This window comes from Balaenoptera acutorostrata, chromosome 6 (assembly GCF_949987535.1).
Source record: "Balaenoptera acutorostrata chromosome 6, mBalAcu1.1, whole genome shotgun sequence".
Classification (NCBI taxonomy): Eukaryota; Metazoa; Chordata; class Mammalia; order Artiodactyla; family Balaenopteridae; genus Balaenoptera; species Balaenoptera acutorostrata.
The window spans coordinates 73,415,981-73,433,048 of NC_080069.1; the positions used below are offsets into that span (position 1 = coordinate 73,415,981).

General features: G+C 40.7%; 1 protein-coding gene across 4 annotated transcripts in view; it reads right to left on the minus strand.

The window, feature by feature from the left end:
• Positions 1–17,068, minus strand: part of KANK1 (KN motif and ankyrin repeat domains 1) — a 195,762-nt gene that overhangs the window by 6,294 nt on the left and 172,400 nt on the right. For 3 of the 4 annotated variants that reach the window (XM_057548528.1, XM_057548529.1, XM_057548527.1), the window contains 5 exons: positions 7,723–7,920; positions 6,962–7,070; positions 5,510–5,752; positions 4,014–4,101; positions 827–1,046 (listed from right to left, as the gene is read on the minus strand). In XM_057548528.1, coding sequence (XP_057404511.1) covers positions 827–1,046; positions 4,014–4,101; positions 5,510–5,752; positions 6,962–7,070; positions 7,723–7,920 — 858 coding nt within the window. The remainder of the gene's footprint in view (positions 1–826; positions 1,047–4,013; positions 4,102–5,509; positions 5,753–6,961; positions 7,071–7,722; positions 7,921–17,068) is intronic. The other variant, XM_057548530.1, reaches the window with a different exon arrangement.

A 17,068-nucleotide genomic window follows, 5' to 3' on the forward strand; every position in this document is an offset into this window, starting at 1 on the left:
GTACTGTGAATTCTGTATCAGTTATACTAGAAGTAAAAATATGTATTTCAAAAATAAGTAAAAGTGATTTAGAGACTCAATGTATCACAGGGCCGTTCCATTTGAACAAAAAGTTGAAAGCTCACTATGTCGCAAGGGGACCCTTCTATGTGCCACCCCCTCGCTCCATGTTTAATACAGCCACTGGCTATATTCTGGAATGGCAAATTCCAATTACCGACAAAAATTTTCACTGTTCTCGTTACTATGGTTCAGATGTAAGAATAACATTTTCTTTTCTCCATGCTGATTCCCCAGGAACAGGGTGTATTTTGGCGGGAATGGTGTTGATTCTACCACAATCTGTTACAGTGGCTTTGCTTGGCCCCCATCTTGACTAACCGTACAGCTCTGCAAGGCGGCTGGAGAGGGGTCATGGAACAAGGACAAAGAGAGCAGCTCACAAACACTAAAGCTTTGACTCTGGCCCCAGGAGCAGCATTCTGCCTCTTGAGAGTGAACCCACCAAGCCTGCATGATTCAGCTCAGGCAGGAACATGAGTCACGTGTGTTACCAGGGATACAACTCATCTGAACACAGCTAAACTGCAGCGAGAACATTCTCAAACACCTCCTTTCAAAACAGATCTGGAATCTGTGTCACCCTGTTTTGTTCAAACCTCAAGCCTCCCATGAATGACTCAAGAACGATTCTTGCCACATCACGGGGGAAAGCAATGAAAAGGCTTCTAGGATGGTCACAGAACTGGGGAGTGGATCAACCAGCTCCTTCTCAATGAATCACAACCCGAGTCTGTTAGAGAAGAGACAGGGACAACCGACGTACCAGCGTCCAAGAGCAGCTTCACAATCTCGAAGTTGGAGTGGGACACACTGTAATGGAGGGCGGTGTTTCCGTTCCCGTCCGCCATGTTGATGATATGACGCAGGACGTCTGGGGAGATGGCCTCAAAAGTGGCTATGTAGTCCCCCACCATGGCTGGGATGGCTGACTTCTGACTGGACACGCGGAACCACTCGTGCTGGAGAGTGTTCAGACAGAACCGCTGCCAAAACAACGAGCCATCGGCCATTAGTTCGTCTATTTATAGACCTTTCTGAGACCTAGCTGAAAGCCTAAGAAACCAGGCCTTTTATAGTCAAAAGTGTGTGCAAATAGAATTTGCTCTCAAAAAACAACTAATGAAACCCAGAGCTCTCAGTTAGAAGCCTCAAATTCCAAACTGAAGTATCCTTCCTGATTTTAACATACACACATATTGTAACTTCTGTAAAACAGGCCTATAGCACTGTGCAAGAATTACACCACCGAGGTTCAAATTCTGACTCTGCTACTGACGAGCTGTTCGACGCTGGGGAAAATACTTATTCTGTGCCTCAGTTTCCTCATCTGCAAAATGGGGATAATAAAAATACCTTTCCTTCACAGTGTTTGTGATGAGGACAAATGAGGCAATACATGTAAACCACTTAGGCCAGGCTCCATTTATTATTGAACTATTAATATTATGTAGGTATGCTGGCCTTGCAAATGACTTTCATAGTAATCAGGACAGGAGAAATTGCTTAACACAATTATGCTGCTTCCTTCCTGTCCAGACCAACTTCAACTCCTTCCGCATCTCCACAGCACTAGGCTGGGAGGCCATAACCATGCAGGCAACCCAATTCCTACTCCATCCCAAATACAAATGTTCAACCACAGAAAGAGAATAAAAAGCAAGTCTGAAACAAATTACTTTTTCCCATGAGGATCATCTGTATCTGGTCATCAGGCCCACTTGCTTTCCCTTAGGCTGTGGACACATGAACTTGGCATTTGTTTCATGGATGATCAAGTCAAACTTGGACATGAAGTTCAATGTAGACTGGGCAGAGCCAGTGCTGGTGATGGGGAAAACTACAATGCTTTTTTCATGGGCCCTCTTTCCTATCAGTTTATCATTCATTTGTGCTTTGCTTGTTCTTTAAAAGTTTAACAATAAATCAAGAAAGATGGACAGCTTATGTCAAAAGCACCAGAACCCATGTAGTCTCCTTTCTATAGAAAAGGAGGAACTGGGATTACAGAACACACCCATCTCTTTATCTTCCTGCTACTAATTATTCAGGTATATCCCATTCAATCACAGTTTGGGTCACTGGAGGAAAAGGGTCCTGGCCAGGAAATATGTCACCTAATACTTCTTTTCTTCTGCTCACTCTTTCACATGTTCAGATTTCATTCTCTGGATGCCTCACACAGAAGGAAGGGAAATTATGTCGTCTGGGTGTCGAACTCAGTTATAGCTACATATTCAGTGTCCTGATATGGTTACATGGCCCTGGCATTGTGATCATTCACAAGTCCGAGACTTTTCACAGCACAGCACTTTAAACACTTCTTTACTGAATGAATATCCAATCAACAAAAACAATGTACCAATCCTGGAGTATGTGCCTGACAAAATGCTTGACAATTGGGGCTACAAAAATGTACAGTCCTCCCTGAGGACCGCACAACCTAGTATTTTGGGGAGGGTAAAAGAAAAAGTGTATTAAAGCTATAAAATCTGGGGTCTGAAAGCACCAGTTTTATGTTCAAGTTAAACCTAGTAGGAAATATTAACACTGCAGTGACCTTTCCTGGTTTTACTATTTGTGACCAAGGCGCAGACAGGCACTTAGTCTATACTGATGGAGTTCAACATGTAGATCCATGTCCAGGCCAGGGACTTCATTTAGTATTTCCTTCTATAAACATCCTTGCCATGATCCTTTTTCAGCACAGTATTTGAATGTCAAGATTCAGCTGGCTCTGATAAATTTAAGTTTCTATAGCAATATAAACAAATAGGAGAAGATACCATAATTAAAAAAAAAAAAAGATGCCATATAATAAGGTAATATGCTTTAGCTGGAATAAACAAAACATGGACCAGTACTTAAGATAGGTATAATCTAGTCCCACCATTAACTAGCAGTTGACACTCCAGGCAAGACTCATAATCTTTAGGGCCTCAGTTAAAGCAGGATGGACCAGAATAGAGTGGCCTCGTAGACACACACACCCATGTACGTCTCATGCCTGTGCCAGCCAACACCAATTCTTCTTCAGATTGTGTTTGTTGTATGAGGAAGACTGTTTGCCTTTCCAGTGTTAGATAATTCCATAAATCCCTTCTAGTCTTAACATTTTGGTTTCATAACTCTATAAACTCGTGAGACCTATGAATCAACTTTCTCATCTACTGCTAATATGCAAAGATTCAAATGCACATTACTATCTAAAATAACATGAGATGCTACACTTTCTCAATGCACTGAATAGAGCTGTCAACCAGAAGGCTGGTCTAACCTATGAAAGAAGCCACACATCTAAATGTCACCAATGCATGGGAGAGCAATACTTGTAAAGGATATCAGATTCACCATTGCCATGGAAACATTTATCTGTCTTATGTTATGCTATTCATGCTCCCTAAGGCAACCACCAACATCTTTGCTTCTGAATCTCAAGCTGTGAGAAGATAAGTGTAGTTATTTCTAGGTTTAAAAATAGTGACTGCCTGCATTCCACATCAGAACATAATATGCAGTTTCATAATTGAAAGGAATGCTAACCTCGGTCCAGATAGGTTTCTCTTAAAAACAAAGGCTAACTTAAAAAATTCTGGGATTCTGCTCCCTAGATCACAAGGTTCTGTAAGCAACAGAACATGCAGAAAGATGACGAATGACTGAAATTAGCCCTCCTTTCCACGTGCAACTATATGCCTCGCAGATGCTCAGCTCCCAAGAAAAGTACAGGGTGGAGAAAGGAGGTCTGAAACCAGGCCTGAGGGAAACGTTCACAGGGTGGTCCGGTGAGCAGGGCAGCAAGATATTCAGTCTGCCCACACACACTAGGAATAGTCTGGGGGGAAAAGCATGCAGGCGGCAACAGCTCAGGGGCAGGCTAGAGGTGCCTTAACGGTGGTGTCCACTCAGGCACTTTGTACAGACTGGGGACAGTGTCTGCGGGTCAGACTCACCATATCCTTGCTGGTCAAAGCTTTGGGGTCATTTATGTTACTTTTCAGTAAGTTGCATGCAGACAACATCTTTTCACTTAGTTCATACCTAAAAGGGGAAAAAATAAAAGAAAGAGAGCTCATGACTGGCCACAAAAGGAAAGGCATTTTTACCTCAGACTCTATGACCCTTTACAAGACCGGAGGCCCCAAGTCAACCCTGGCAGGCTGCGGTGCTGCTACTGCTTGCCTGGCGGAGTCTAGGCGCCCAAGGACTGACGCTACCACACAGAGCCAAGGCCTCCAGCCAGAGCTCGGATCTTTGCATGAGGGGAGCTTTCGGCTTCACCACTCTGGCCTGTGTGACATTATGGAATAACACTTGGATATTTTTTTTGCTCCTTTTGTTCTAAATTCTTAAAAATATTTTTACTCTTGAGGGGTTGAGGAGGTCTGAATTACCACCTACCCATTAATGCTGACCAGTGAACCACACATCTGAAATCACATTTGGTGACTCAGGAAGTGTTTGTTTAACCCACATGAAAATATAAACTTAAAAGTCAGATGACATATGGTATATAAATTATACCTTAATAAAGCTGTTCAAAAAAACCCAACAGATGTCAAGATATTGAGCCATTTGAAAATACTTGGAAATATAAACTAAAGACACTTACCTTGTGTTAATGCAGTTAAACATTCATTTGCCAAATTAGAGATAAGTTTTCTGAAATGTTCTAGTTACACTTCCCATGGTGAAAAACCATACTGAAATTTCCAACTGTTCTACTCTCTCCTGTTTTACAAGCATCAATTCCATATTTGTTAAGTCTTTAAAATTGACTACACTTTTAGGTACATGTTTCAGCCAACCAGAGTGTTTATTTGATATTTCAGCTGCTGTTTACGACATTCCCAAACCCATTCTTGTGGTGTTCCCAATCACTCAATGAGCAACAAAATATGGGCATGTGACTGATTACATCATCTTTATAGTAAATGTGATCTTTGATTGAGGCCAAAAATTGTTCCTCTCACACACAGTGATCCTGTAGTAACAGTACTGACACCTGTATGAGGAGAAATGGCTAATGATAAAATCTGAAACTTTAAAATGTGAAATGTGTTGGTCACAAAAAATTCTAATATACCTTTAAATATAAGGTGGGTTGTTCAAACAATGGAAGCTTTGGTGGTGCTTAACAATTATGCGGATGGTGACTCCACATATAAAATTAGATAGCAAACAGTTAAAGAAACAAAGGTGAACAGATACCGAGCCCTTCTCTTTGCTACTATAAGAGATCTAGCATTTATCATTTTTGCGCTTGTATTTATTAGCATCATGACAAGAGGTACACACCTCTGAGGCACAGGTAAAGTTTAGCCCTCCTTTGGAGAGTGGAAAGACCAAACTCGCAGATTCAACTGCACAGTCTCCCAATCGGCCAATTCTACTGCCAAAGTACATCAAACGTGGGAAGGGCGAGGGGAGGGGGGGAAATGTACCACACCTCTCTCTGATTTCCACCTTCTCAGGTTCACATTCTGGAACCTGCATTTCATCTTCCACCCTGTTGGACGTGAAACCTTCCACATTAAGTGCATGGTGGCCTTCTGCCATTCCCCGAGTGTCTTCGTCCTCCTCTTCCTCCTCCTCTTCCTCAGGAGGATGCTCAGGGACATCACACTCGTCATCTGACTCGGAAGAAGTGCTTTCATCTGAGCTGGAATCATCACTTGAAGTGGTTTCATACCTAGGTGGCAATTGGGAGTTCAGGAGATGCAAGGTGTGCCCATAAAGACCCAGTGACAGAAATGTTTATGAAGGGAAAGCTGCTAACTGACTCCAGAAATTTCATCAGTGGTGTTTAGACCCTGTACTTAGAAGTTCGGAGTAAGGTCTATTTAGAAGTCTGGTGGTTTTGAATGGGTTCTCACTTACAAGGAATAACCTAGGTGGCCAAGTGGTATCACATACCACTTGCAGAAAAAAAATATGTATATATATATATATATATATATATATATATATATATATATATATAGCACCTCTGGCTTAATATAAATCAAAGGAAATTCATTTTATGGAAACCAAGTCTGCAGTTTTTCATCCTTCCTGTTCCTTTTCTTTCCCCCTTTCATTCTTCTTATTTTGTACCATTAATTTTCCCAGTGTCCAAGGTGAACATATTATGTAAGTTATCAATAGTTTCTCTGGTACACACTCTCCAAACTGTGGGACATATTACCCAATAAAACGTTAAAGATTTGGAAAACAGACACCACTAAGTTATATCTTTGTGGTACGCTTTCCTATAAATATTATCTCAACTAACTCTGCACTATTGCTTTCTTGTCAAGGCCATGAATGGATTAATAGATTAATTGCTTTGATTCAACTGTAGGAGGACAAACAGGCTTAACTATTTATCTGGGCCAATTAAAGGAGAAGCAATAAACAACTAAAACACATTCTATTTAGAAAGCAAAGAACTGATGGCATGGCGAGGTTACTCTTCAGGTGAAAGGCCCTACTATTTTGTTTGTAAACATGGAGAGCTAAGCAAAACAACCCATTCTGAAGGAGTGGATGACTACCCCTGGACCATGGAGTGATGTCCTCAGTCTCTGGTTGTTGCTCAGTTCTGATACAGTTAAGTACAAGCTGTCCAACAGGGAACCTGCTGCCTGTTGCTTTTGTTGAAGACCGTTTGTTTCAGATCAGAGGTGAGAAGATGTAAATTACTCAGCTTCATCACGTATCCTTTCAAGAGTGAAATATCCTTAAAGATAGCAAGAAGAGAGAAGAGAAGCCCAAATGCACCTTTCTGAGGAGGGAATCTTCCGTCACCCAGATGTGGTAGCATTCCAGACTAGGCACCTTTAGATATGACTTGAGTAGGCAGGAGGCAAAGGAAACAGACAGACCACGTATAAACACTAGTACCACCATCCTTCCTTACCCTCCATTAATGCCAACAAACTGAAGATTCTTTTTTGCTCCATTTGAATCTTTGTTGGCATCTTTCTTCTTCATGATGGACTTCAGCGTACTTTCATTATTTGTACATACTGTGGAAAAGTGAATCATGGTGATCAAAATTAATTCAACTCATACCCATACAAGTTAAGTGAATAGGTACTCTTTCTTCATGTACATTTATTTTTTTATTCATGTTAATATAGATTTTGGCATGTATATATGAGAAACTTGCCCAAAATCCACTGGAAAATTGAATGCATGCAAAGAAAACACTTCAAAGTTCCATTAATAATGTTCTTTAAATGGAAAAAAAAAAATCCATTCGTCCTTCCAGACATAACAAAAGCAGTGACAACTAGCATCTGTATCAGGCTTTACTGTTTATAAAGTGATGTCACGTCTCACTCGATCCTCAGAAACCATCTAGGCACTAAGATAGGGATTATTAGTCCTTTTTTTTTCAGTTGAGATAACCTGGAAAAAAATTTATACCTGCCAGACTATGAAAGAGTGAAATGCTGTTTAAAATATTTTGTAATTTGCAACATCAGATGAGTTTTCTTAAGGGGACTGCATGGCTTTCTTTGATAATCTTAAAGATATTCTAGGCCTACCTTCCTAACAACTGTGTAATCATTCTTCCAGGTCAATTTATAAGGCACACTGGCATTAGATTGGAATGCTGACAACTCTGATCCTAGAACCCTGATGTCGAGAGGGGCCGTGAGTGAGGAAAGTTACCACAGAGGCCAGCGGCTATCTGGTCGTCTGTCAGGTTCACTGGAGACAGCGTGCTTTCCTGAGTGGGGAAGGTATCCTCGCTGCTGATGAGCTTCCCTTCTGTGGTCCCCACCTCTTGCTCATGCCGGGATGTCTGGGAGTTTAATGGCTCTCCTGATTGAAGACTTCCACACTTACAGGTGTATTCCAAATTACTGCCTGTCAGGAAGGAGAAGGTTGTAGAAGTGTGTGATGCTAGGACCAAATAAAATGGGCTAAATGGTATTAAAAAAAAAAATTCTTGCAACTCATCCTTTTCTCAAGTGCTTTTCTGGTGTTATCTTTTTGCATAATTGGCATTAATAGCCAAGCCATCCAAAATCAAACCCCCAAGGCCTTCTTGACTGTGATCCCTTCCCTTTATGACCACATCTGGATTGGTCAAACTCCACAGTGCCTCTCTTCTCTCTGTTCTGGTGCTACCACCTAACTTTGGCCTGGGCCGCCAGTGTAGCATCCTGACTGTCCCCTTTCCTTCACATTTTCCCCTCTCCCGCACTGCTGCAGAGCAGAACTCCCACTCAGCTCAAATCCCATCCTTACTCCAGCTAAAACGAAACCTGAAAAACCTAAAAAGCTCCCCACCACTCAGGAAACGTAGTCCATACTATTTAGCCAGATTCTACACCATCTGCCACTTGGCACCAACTTACCTCTCCAAGTTTATTTCCCACTATACCTGTGGTCCTTTTTGGGGTGCGAACTGCACCCCAGTCGATGGAACTCCTCCCAGTGTAGAAAGTGGGGTCTCTTATTCTCCTAAGAGCACACCTGCCTTAGCTTATTTTCTTCTACCTGGTGATGTTCCTTCCCCACCCTCCCTCACATGGCCAACCTTCCCATTGCTTCCTCTTCCGAGCCTTCACTCGTCTCCCTACCAGAAATTAACTCTCCTTTCTCTGAACTCTCATGGCCCATCTTTCAGACTCTCTTATAAGATCTATAATACAATGTAGCAGTTGATTCGTGTGATTGTCTTAGGCTCCCTTCTTGTCTGTAAATATTTTGAGGGTGCTACATGGTTCTAATCAACTTTGTTTCTCTCACCACATCTTCCAGATTGCTTTTGCATATGTTAGGTACTTAATATTTGTTTACTGGACTTCCCTGGTGGCACAGTGGTTAAGAATCCTCCTGCTAATGCAAGGGACATGGGTTCGATCCCTGGTCAGGGAAGATCCCACATGCTGCGGAGCAACTAAGCCCGTGCACCACAACTACTGAGCCTGTGCTCTACAGCCCGCAAGCCACAAATACTCAGCCTGCGTGCTGCAACTACTGAAGCCCGCGTGCCTAGAGCCCGTGCTCCGCAACAAGAGAAGCCACTGCAATGAGAAGCCCGCACTGCAACGAAGAGTAGACCCCACTCACCACAACTAGAGAAAGCGTGTGCATGGCAACGAAGACCCAACACAGCCAAAAATAAACAAATAAAAAATAAATTTCTAAAAAAAAAAAAAATTAAACTACATTTTAAAAAGTATTTGTTTAGTGAAGCAGAAAAATTGATTATTATGTAATTTATATATATATATATACACACACACACACACACACACACATTAAGTATATCACAGAATTTTCAGTGTGGCTGACATTTCCTAACTCTGCGAATGGTACTTCGTCCACTCACAATGCTCTCTGCTCTAGCTCCGGAGGCACGGGGAGCTCCCTGGTGATTCCTTCACAAATCCACCTCCCTCCTCAGCACACACAGACAGTACTAACTGTAGTCCTCCAGATAATATTCAATTGCCCCCACGACCTGATGTGTCCCCCTAACAGCAAATAAGAAATGTCTCAAGTGCCTTCGCCTTACTTGAAGTAAACAAAGCAGGGCATTTGTCTTCATTCCTCCTTTTCCAACTTCATTCATTATTACTTTGAAACTACTGCAGTAACCTCCAAAGAGTCTCAGTATGTTAATCCTCAAGTACCAGAATACTTCCTAGAGAAACACTTTCACTAACCACTTCTCCATTCAAGGACCAACAATGATTTTTAAAATGCAAATACATAAATAGTTTTTATTGTTACTGAAACCTTAAAAAGCCACAAAAGTAGACAACAGTATAATAAACCCCTCTGTCCCCAGCACTAGCTTCAATAATGATCAGCTATCTGGGCTCATCTACACCTCCTCCAACCACTCACACTGGATTCCTCTGAAGCACAAGCTGAAGACCCTACCACTTTCATTCATAAATATTTTAGTATATATTCAGTTCTCAAAAAGTAAGTATAAAGCTAAAACTATCAAATCTAAAAAAAGAGAATTTAAAATGATCACATATCTGGTCAGTATTCACATTTCTCCAATGATCTCTTAAAATTTTTTTTTATAGAGTGCTTGAATCAGAACCTCCTATATTTCCATTGGCTGCTATGGTTTTTAAGTCTTTTAATCCATAGGTTCTCTTTCCTTCTAAACACGGCTTTAAAAAATATTTTTAAATTGAGGTATAATTTATATACAGTAAAATGCACAGAATTTCAGTGTAGAGTTTGATGAATTTTCGGAAATGTACATGCCTGTGTTAGCACCTCCCTAATTCAGAAACAGAACATTTCTAACAACCCACTAAATCCACACTTCCCACCTGCTGCCCTTTTCCAGATAATTTTCCCACTGGAGGCAAATACTCCTCTTCTCCAGAACTTAGTTTTGTAAACTAGGGCTTTTTAAAGCTTCTCCAATCAAGGTCCACCCTCTCAAGCAGGCATCTGAGGATCCTTCACAGTGAACATGGATAGCTTCTTCTTGCCTGGGGTAGTTTAACTGCTCAACAACTCCTACCCTCTACTCATTCAGAGTGGTCTGGTGACTTAATTACTTCCACCTCTGTGCCCTTCCTTACTAGACTGTCCTACTGGCCTAGAATTACAGCTTTCTTTACCAGCAGGATTCTACCCATACTCTTTTCAAGGCTTGGCACCATTTCTATTTCCTCTAGTCTTCTTCCTATGATACCATTCCACAAAGATCTTTTCCCCTCACTATTCTGCAGCACTTACTGTCCAGACCAGAATATACCCTGCCCTCCGTTTCCTTGGTCTCACATGTGTTCCCTCTGTGAGAATGGAAGTCCCTGAGTCCCTCCATGCTACATTCTTACCTGGGGTCCTCTTCAGTGCTCTGAACAGTGCTGGACAATGGAAAGCCTTAAATAAATGCCTGTGTAATTCAATGGAAAGTCACAGGGATTCTGTTAAGACTAACTAGCAAGGCAAAGAACAACGTTAAGCGTTAAACTAGTTCTCATTAGCTGGATCAGAGGAAATTTGTCACCTTTATTGCCAGAAAATGTTTTTTAGATGGTGTTGAAACTCTGGCTCTCTTGAGTGACCCAGAAACAATTGTCTGCACTTGATAAAGACCCACTGTGGTTAGCGGGCACACATAAGATGACACACGCACCAGCCTAAGACTGACAAATGACTGCTGTGTTTCAGTAATACACAGGAAGAGTGCAGCCATGAAAGCCAAAAATAAAGTGGCCAACAAAATTCAATGGTCTCAACCCTGGCTGCCCTTCAGAGTCACCTGAGTTGGGGGCGAAGCTTTTAAAAATACAGATACAATGAAATATCTGCAGGTGGGCCCAAGTATTAGCAGTTTTTAAAAGCTCTGCAAACGATTCTAATGTACAGCTAGGATTGAGAACCAGTGAATTAAATTAACCAATCAAAAATTTGCTGAAAACAATGTAAAACCTGACTGCCAAAAACAAGAGTTTAGACTTCCCTCTGGTTTCACTCTACCAACTTGGACCATGTGAATTATTAGGAATTATTGTTGGTTTAGTTAGCAGCCCTGGACCACTAATGGTAGAAGTCCATGACCAACAGTAAATGCTATGCAAACAATAAGGGTAAAACAACAGGAGTAATCACCAAACACCTTTATAAGTCTGGTACTATGACCTAGCTGCTCAAAATTCCCCCCAGGGCGCAATAGTTTCCGAAGGCACCACTGCGGAGTTAGTGAACAGGGGAGTGGGCAACTGTGTGGTCTTCGGTCATTAACTCAAACTTATAATGGCCATAAATGCCAATAAAGCATGAGCTTCATTTTATGACTTGACCAGATTAGTGATAACTAAAAGACAGCAAATGACAGAAATCTCAGTGTTCTGGAAAATAAAAGCATCCTCGAAGTATTAATTCTAAAGTACACTTAGCATTTAATACATGGATAATTATACTACTAGCTAAGGCAAACTGTAATGAAAAATAAGTAACTCAAAATGAAAACCTTTTTTACGTTTTTGACTTTAGAAAAGTTAAAAGTATTTGATATTTTTAAAAAATCAATGAAAAATAGAGATGAAGAAGTTTTTAAAGAGATCACCTTCTCCAGTTTCCTCTGTGATATTTATCCATCTGGAATGGGTATTAGTTGTTGGTATATAGAAATCTGTTTCTAAATTTGTTAGAAAATTGATATTTAAAAATATATTTAAATGGATCTTAAAAGTTGCCCTGCTCACATACTGCAATTCTTCTGGCACGCTGACTCATATTTTTATTTATAATGCCAAGTGCCTTCTAAAAGTACAATTATGAACAGTGCAGCCAACTAATTAACCATGTTATTGTGCCAAATTTTCATTTAAACATTCTGATTTGATTTTTAAAGAACATCTAGCTTACTTGTCAAAAAGGTAGGACTGAAATTTCTGAGTCATAATGAAGGTCGTTCAATCATTTAGGCATTTTCCCAAAGTGTAATTAAGAATTCAAAGAGGTCTAAAATAACACTTCTAGTTTTTCCATAAGGAAAAGGGCTTGAGCACAAATTCACCCTTTTCAGCCCACATGTTGGTTTGGGGAATAGACAATAGGGATTATTCATGAAGGATCACCTTCTTTATTTGGTACACATTACCTGTGAGGGGAAAGTATGTAGCTTTGATGCAGGAGAAAGGACAATCCCTTTCTGTCTGCAGGCTCATCACTCAGAACTCTGCCTGAATACCAATGCGTGCGGCCACCAACATAAAGCCACTAAATGGTAAGAGCTGCAGTGTAATAATTTCTAGGGCCACTTTAATATTTTCCTGAGAACATACCAGACAGCTGTCATGAACGTATCTAAAAGTGGGTACTTAGAAATTAAAATGCTGAGTGGATTAAGAATCAGATTCTCCCTCACCACAACGCCACCCACATTTAATTACACACCAACCCAAGACTTGACACAGAAAACCCCCGCTGACAGGCTGCATTAACTGTTGGGTTAAACAGATGTGCTCTGTGTTCTTCCAGATGCAGCTAACATCGTCGTCCTCTCCACACTAAACTCATCTCTTCCCTAAACCTCAGAGAGCTTAACTGCAGCTGAATTCTTCAGTCACTTTTATTTTCACATTATTTGATGGCTAACATATACCCCCCATAGGTTATCATTCATATTTCTGGTATATGTGTCTTGGCTTCCCAACTGGATTGCAAGTTCAAGGCTTCGACCACTTTATCTCTCTCTCTGCTTTAGTGTCACACTTTGCATATAGTTGACACTGAATGCACAGCTATCAATTGACCTGAATAGAGATGGGAACAGAGCACACTTTAAACACCTTTACTGAGATACAAACGACTCGCTGACTGGAGGAAGAACAAACAGTTGTAACCATCACCCAATACCAACAATTCTTTCATTGTTTATGACTGGACATCCAGGAATTTAAAGCCATTTCTGTTCTTAAAAAACACCAATCTCGGGGCTTCCCTGGTGGCGCAGTGGTTGAGAGTCTGCCTGCCAATGCAGGGGACACGGGTTCGCGCCCTGGTCTGGGAGGATCCCACATGCCACGGAGCAACTAGGCCCGTGAGCCACAATTACTGAGCCTGCGCGTCTGGAGCCTGTGCTCCGCAACAAGAGAGGCCGTGATAGTGAGAGGCCCGCGCACCGCGATGAAGAGTAGTCCCCGCTTGCCGCAACTACAGGAAGCCCTAGCACAGAAACGAAGACCCAACATAGTAATCAATCAATCAATCAATAAAAAAATCTTTAAAAAAAAAAAAAAAAAAAAACACCAATCTCGGGGCTTCCCTGGTGGCGCAGTGGTTGAGAATCTGCCTGCCAATGCAGGGGACACGGGTTCGCGCCCTGGTCTGGGAAGATCCCACATGCCGCGGAGCAGCTAGGCCCGTGAGCCACAACTACTGAGCCTGCGCGCCTGGAGCCTGTGCTCCGCAACAAGAGAGGCCACGATAGTGAGAGGCCCGCGCACTGCGATGAAGAATGGCCCCCACTTGCCGCAACTAGAGAAAGCCCTCGCACAGAAACGAAGACCCAACATAGCAATCAATCAATCAATCAATAAATAAATCTTTAAAAAAAAAACAAAAAAAACAAAAAAACCCCACCAATCTCCATGCGTTAGCCAGAAATGAACTATATACTTTACAGATTCATTCAGAGTAGAAGTGTCAAAGTAAACTTGCATCTTTTTCCAGAGTGCATACATTTCACTAATACCCATTTAAAACGATAAAGCATCAGTTTAAAAGAAGAAGATTTTCAAACAAGTGTCAACTGAAGGGCTCACAAAGGTGGTGGATTTTAAACCTTTGTAAAAGATTTTCCTCAGGGCTGAAGTGCTTTTTCTCAAGGTCTGTAACAGATGTCCTAGCTCTGTAATTTCAGTCTCTGAGGGTCAACTATCCCTTCTGAGAATCTGATAACAATCATGCACTTTCTTCACAAAAATTCCAAACACAAAATTATTCATGAAGCTATGGAGCCCAGATTAATAAGACTCACTTTAAGGCTGTTTATTCCAACAACATTCCCTGAAATAGGGCCCAAGTGTGCCTATTGAGTGGTTGGTGGTAGCAGTGGGTGGCAGCAGAAAACTCATGAATTTGGGGAAAAAAAGTTCTTCAGATGAATCTGATGGGCAGCCTGGTGAAGAGCTACTTTTACAGAATAATTCTGCTGAAAGGGCCCAAGCAAGAAAAATCTAATCCTACCCTCTCATGACACAGGAGGACACGGCAGCCCAAACCCCCCTAAAGTGTTATTGCAAGTTCTTGGGCAGCCAGAACCAGATGTCAGCTCTCTGACCTCCGGGTCAATAGACTTTCACATCATGCTATCACACACCACAGGGTTCCAGAAACATTTGGTTTGGATTATTCAATGCTTGTAGCATTTACTAAAAGAAAATTGTGATTTTAAAGAAAGGTACTGGGACAAGTAAATGGTATATGATTTGAACTAAGAAAACTAACTAGAAATGGTATTTTGTAATGACTTAATTTTCCCTGCTTTTGCTTTGGCTCAGATCTATGTCTACAAAATTGCTTTCACAGTTATGGGAATGACTTCAAGTTCATAAATTTTTTTAGCAAGCCCAAGATAACTAAGAGTGCAAATATGGAAGCTGATTTAAAAAGCAGTTCTTTTATTCCGGTATGAGAGATGAATTTTCTATAAATCATGTGGCAGGCAGTTAAGTTCCACTGTTATAGATAGTTCTGTTTGTTACTTGCTCAGAGACAGTTACGTATTTTTAGAGCATTTGTAACTGCAAGTCATTTGTCTAGAATTTTCTCTCTCCTCCTCCTCTCTCCAGAGGGAAAAAGGAAAAGGAAAAAAAAAAAGTAACCCACTCCTCAAACCAAAACAATCCAATTGATTTACAGAAAGAATAAACATTTTTTTCCCTGAGGTTTCTGAGAAGAGAAACTTATTTCCTCTTAACCTTTCAATTCCATGAAAGAAAATATTAAATACATGAAACTCATGCTACTAGTAATTAAAAGTACTTTACAGATCATGTTGGATTACCACCGAATTCCAGCTGCATCAAAACTGTGACATTGTCTCTTAAATCCTGAAAAAATGTTTGTGATGTTTCATGTGAAAAATACACAGGAGAATATGTACGATTCAAATGCTGTCAAAACAGAATGTCTCTAAAATACAGACCTGCACACTTGTACACACCAAACACACAAGGGGTTACCCCATGAGAGCATGTGGGAGGCTCTCAGTATTTTATGCTCTTCTGAACTGTTAATGTGTTATGAGCACATACTCCAGTTATAACTTCAAGAAATTGAACAGGAGTGTTAGGCATTATTATTATGCTGATAAAAATAATGCTCTTTTGCATACTAAAAAGCAATACCCTCAAATCTTCAACCCTAGGAAAACTGAAGAGAATTCTCTGGGTTTGGTACTAATATACACCTAATTTAATTTTAGGCTTCATTTTGAGCTTTCTCACAGATTCTGAAAGAATCTGAATTGAAAATTTATTCTACTCATTTTGTGTCTTCCCATTGTTATTGATATATTTCTTTATCTTGATAAAATTGTTAGCTGGGGAGGTGTAACAATTGGGGGGTGGGGGAAGGCAATGGCCAGCCAGAATTACGAAGACAATAATTTGCATTAAACACAAAAGACTATTTGTAGCGCATTTGTTTGGCAATTTGTTCTAGATCTACATTTCCATTTCTGGAAGTACAGAAAACAGTTAACAGCAATGAGAGCCGGCATTTATACTCTGTGCTGCAGACTATCCCAAATGCTTTACTCATACTGACACACTAAATCTTCATTTCAAAGATTTGTTCAAAGAACAAATCTTCTTTGTTGTAGGGGAACAAAGACAACCTGTCCTAGTGCCGAGAAGGAATTCGAACCCAGAATACCTGGCTTTGGAGCCCAAACTTAAATTCTTTAAACTAAAGTACAAGGTTCACATAAGTGATCATTTATGTGCTCTTTTTGGTGATGTCAAACTCAAACTTCCTATCATTTGATTTGGGGAAGAAAGTTTGAAATGACTACCTTTTTATGCTCCATTTTCCTTCTGGTACAGAAATGTATTCTAGACTGTATGTGAGCAATATTCTGTAGTGTTTGGTGTGAACAATAAGCTGGAGTACATTTGACACACCTTCACTCTTCACAGCCTGCAGACGTTGAGATCTCTGCTACACTGAACTGCTTTCATTTCCAGCCCATACAACACACACGAGATAACAAAAATGTAATTCTCTGGATTGAGTTCCTAACCTAATTCCTTCATTAGAACTTTAAAGCAAAATACAAATGTGACGGGAATTACAGAAATAATTTAAAGTTGTTCTTGCATGCTCTGAGAGGGAGCTGCCACTATGATCAAATAAGTTCTATGAAGAATATTTATACTTTTGTTCACAAATGTTATAGGTCTCCTGCATTTTAGCTGATTAATTAGGTATTCATATGTAGGGTCAGATCGAAATAGTGATGTCTGGAATGTCAGTGTGACTGGAAATAGACCAAAAAACACTGTAACACAGC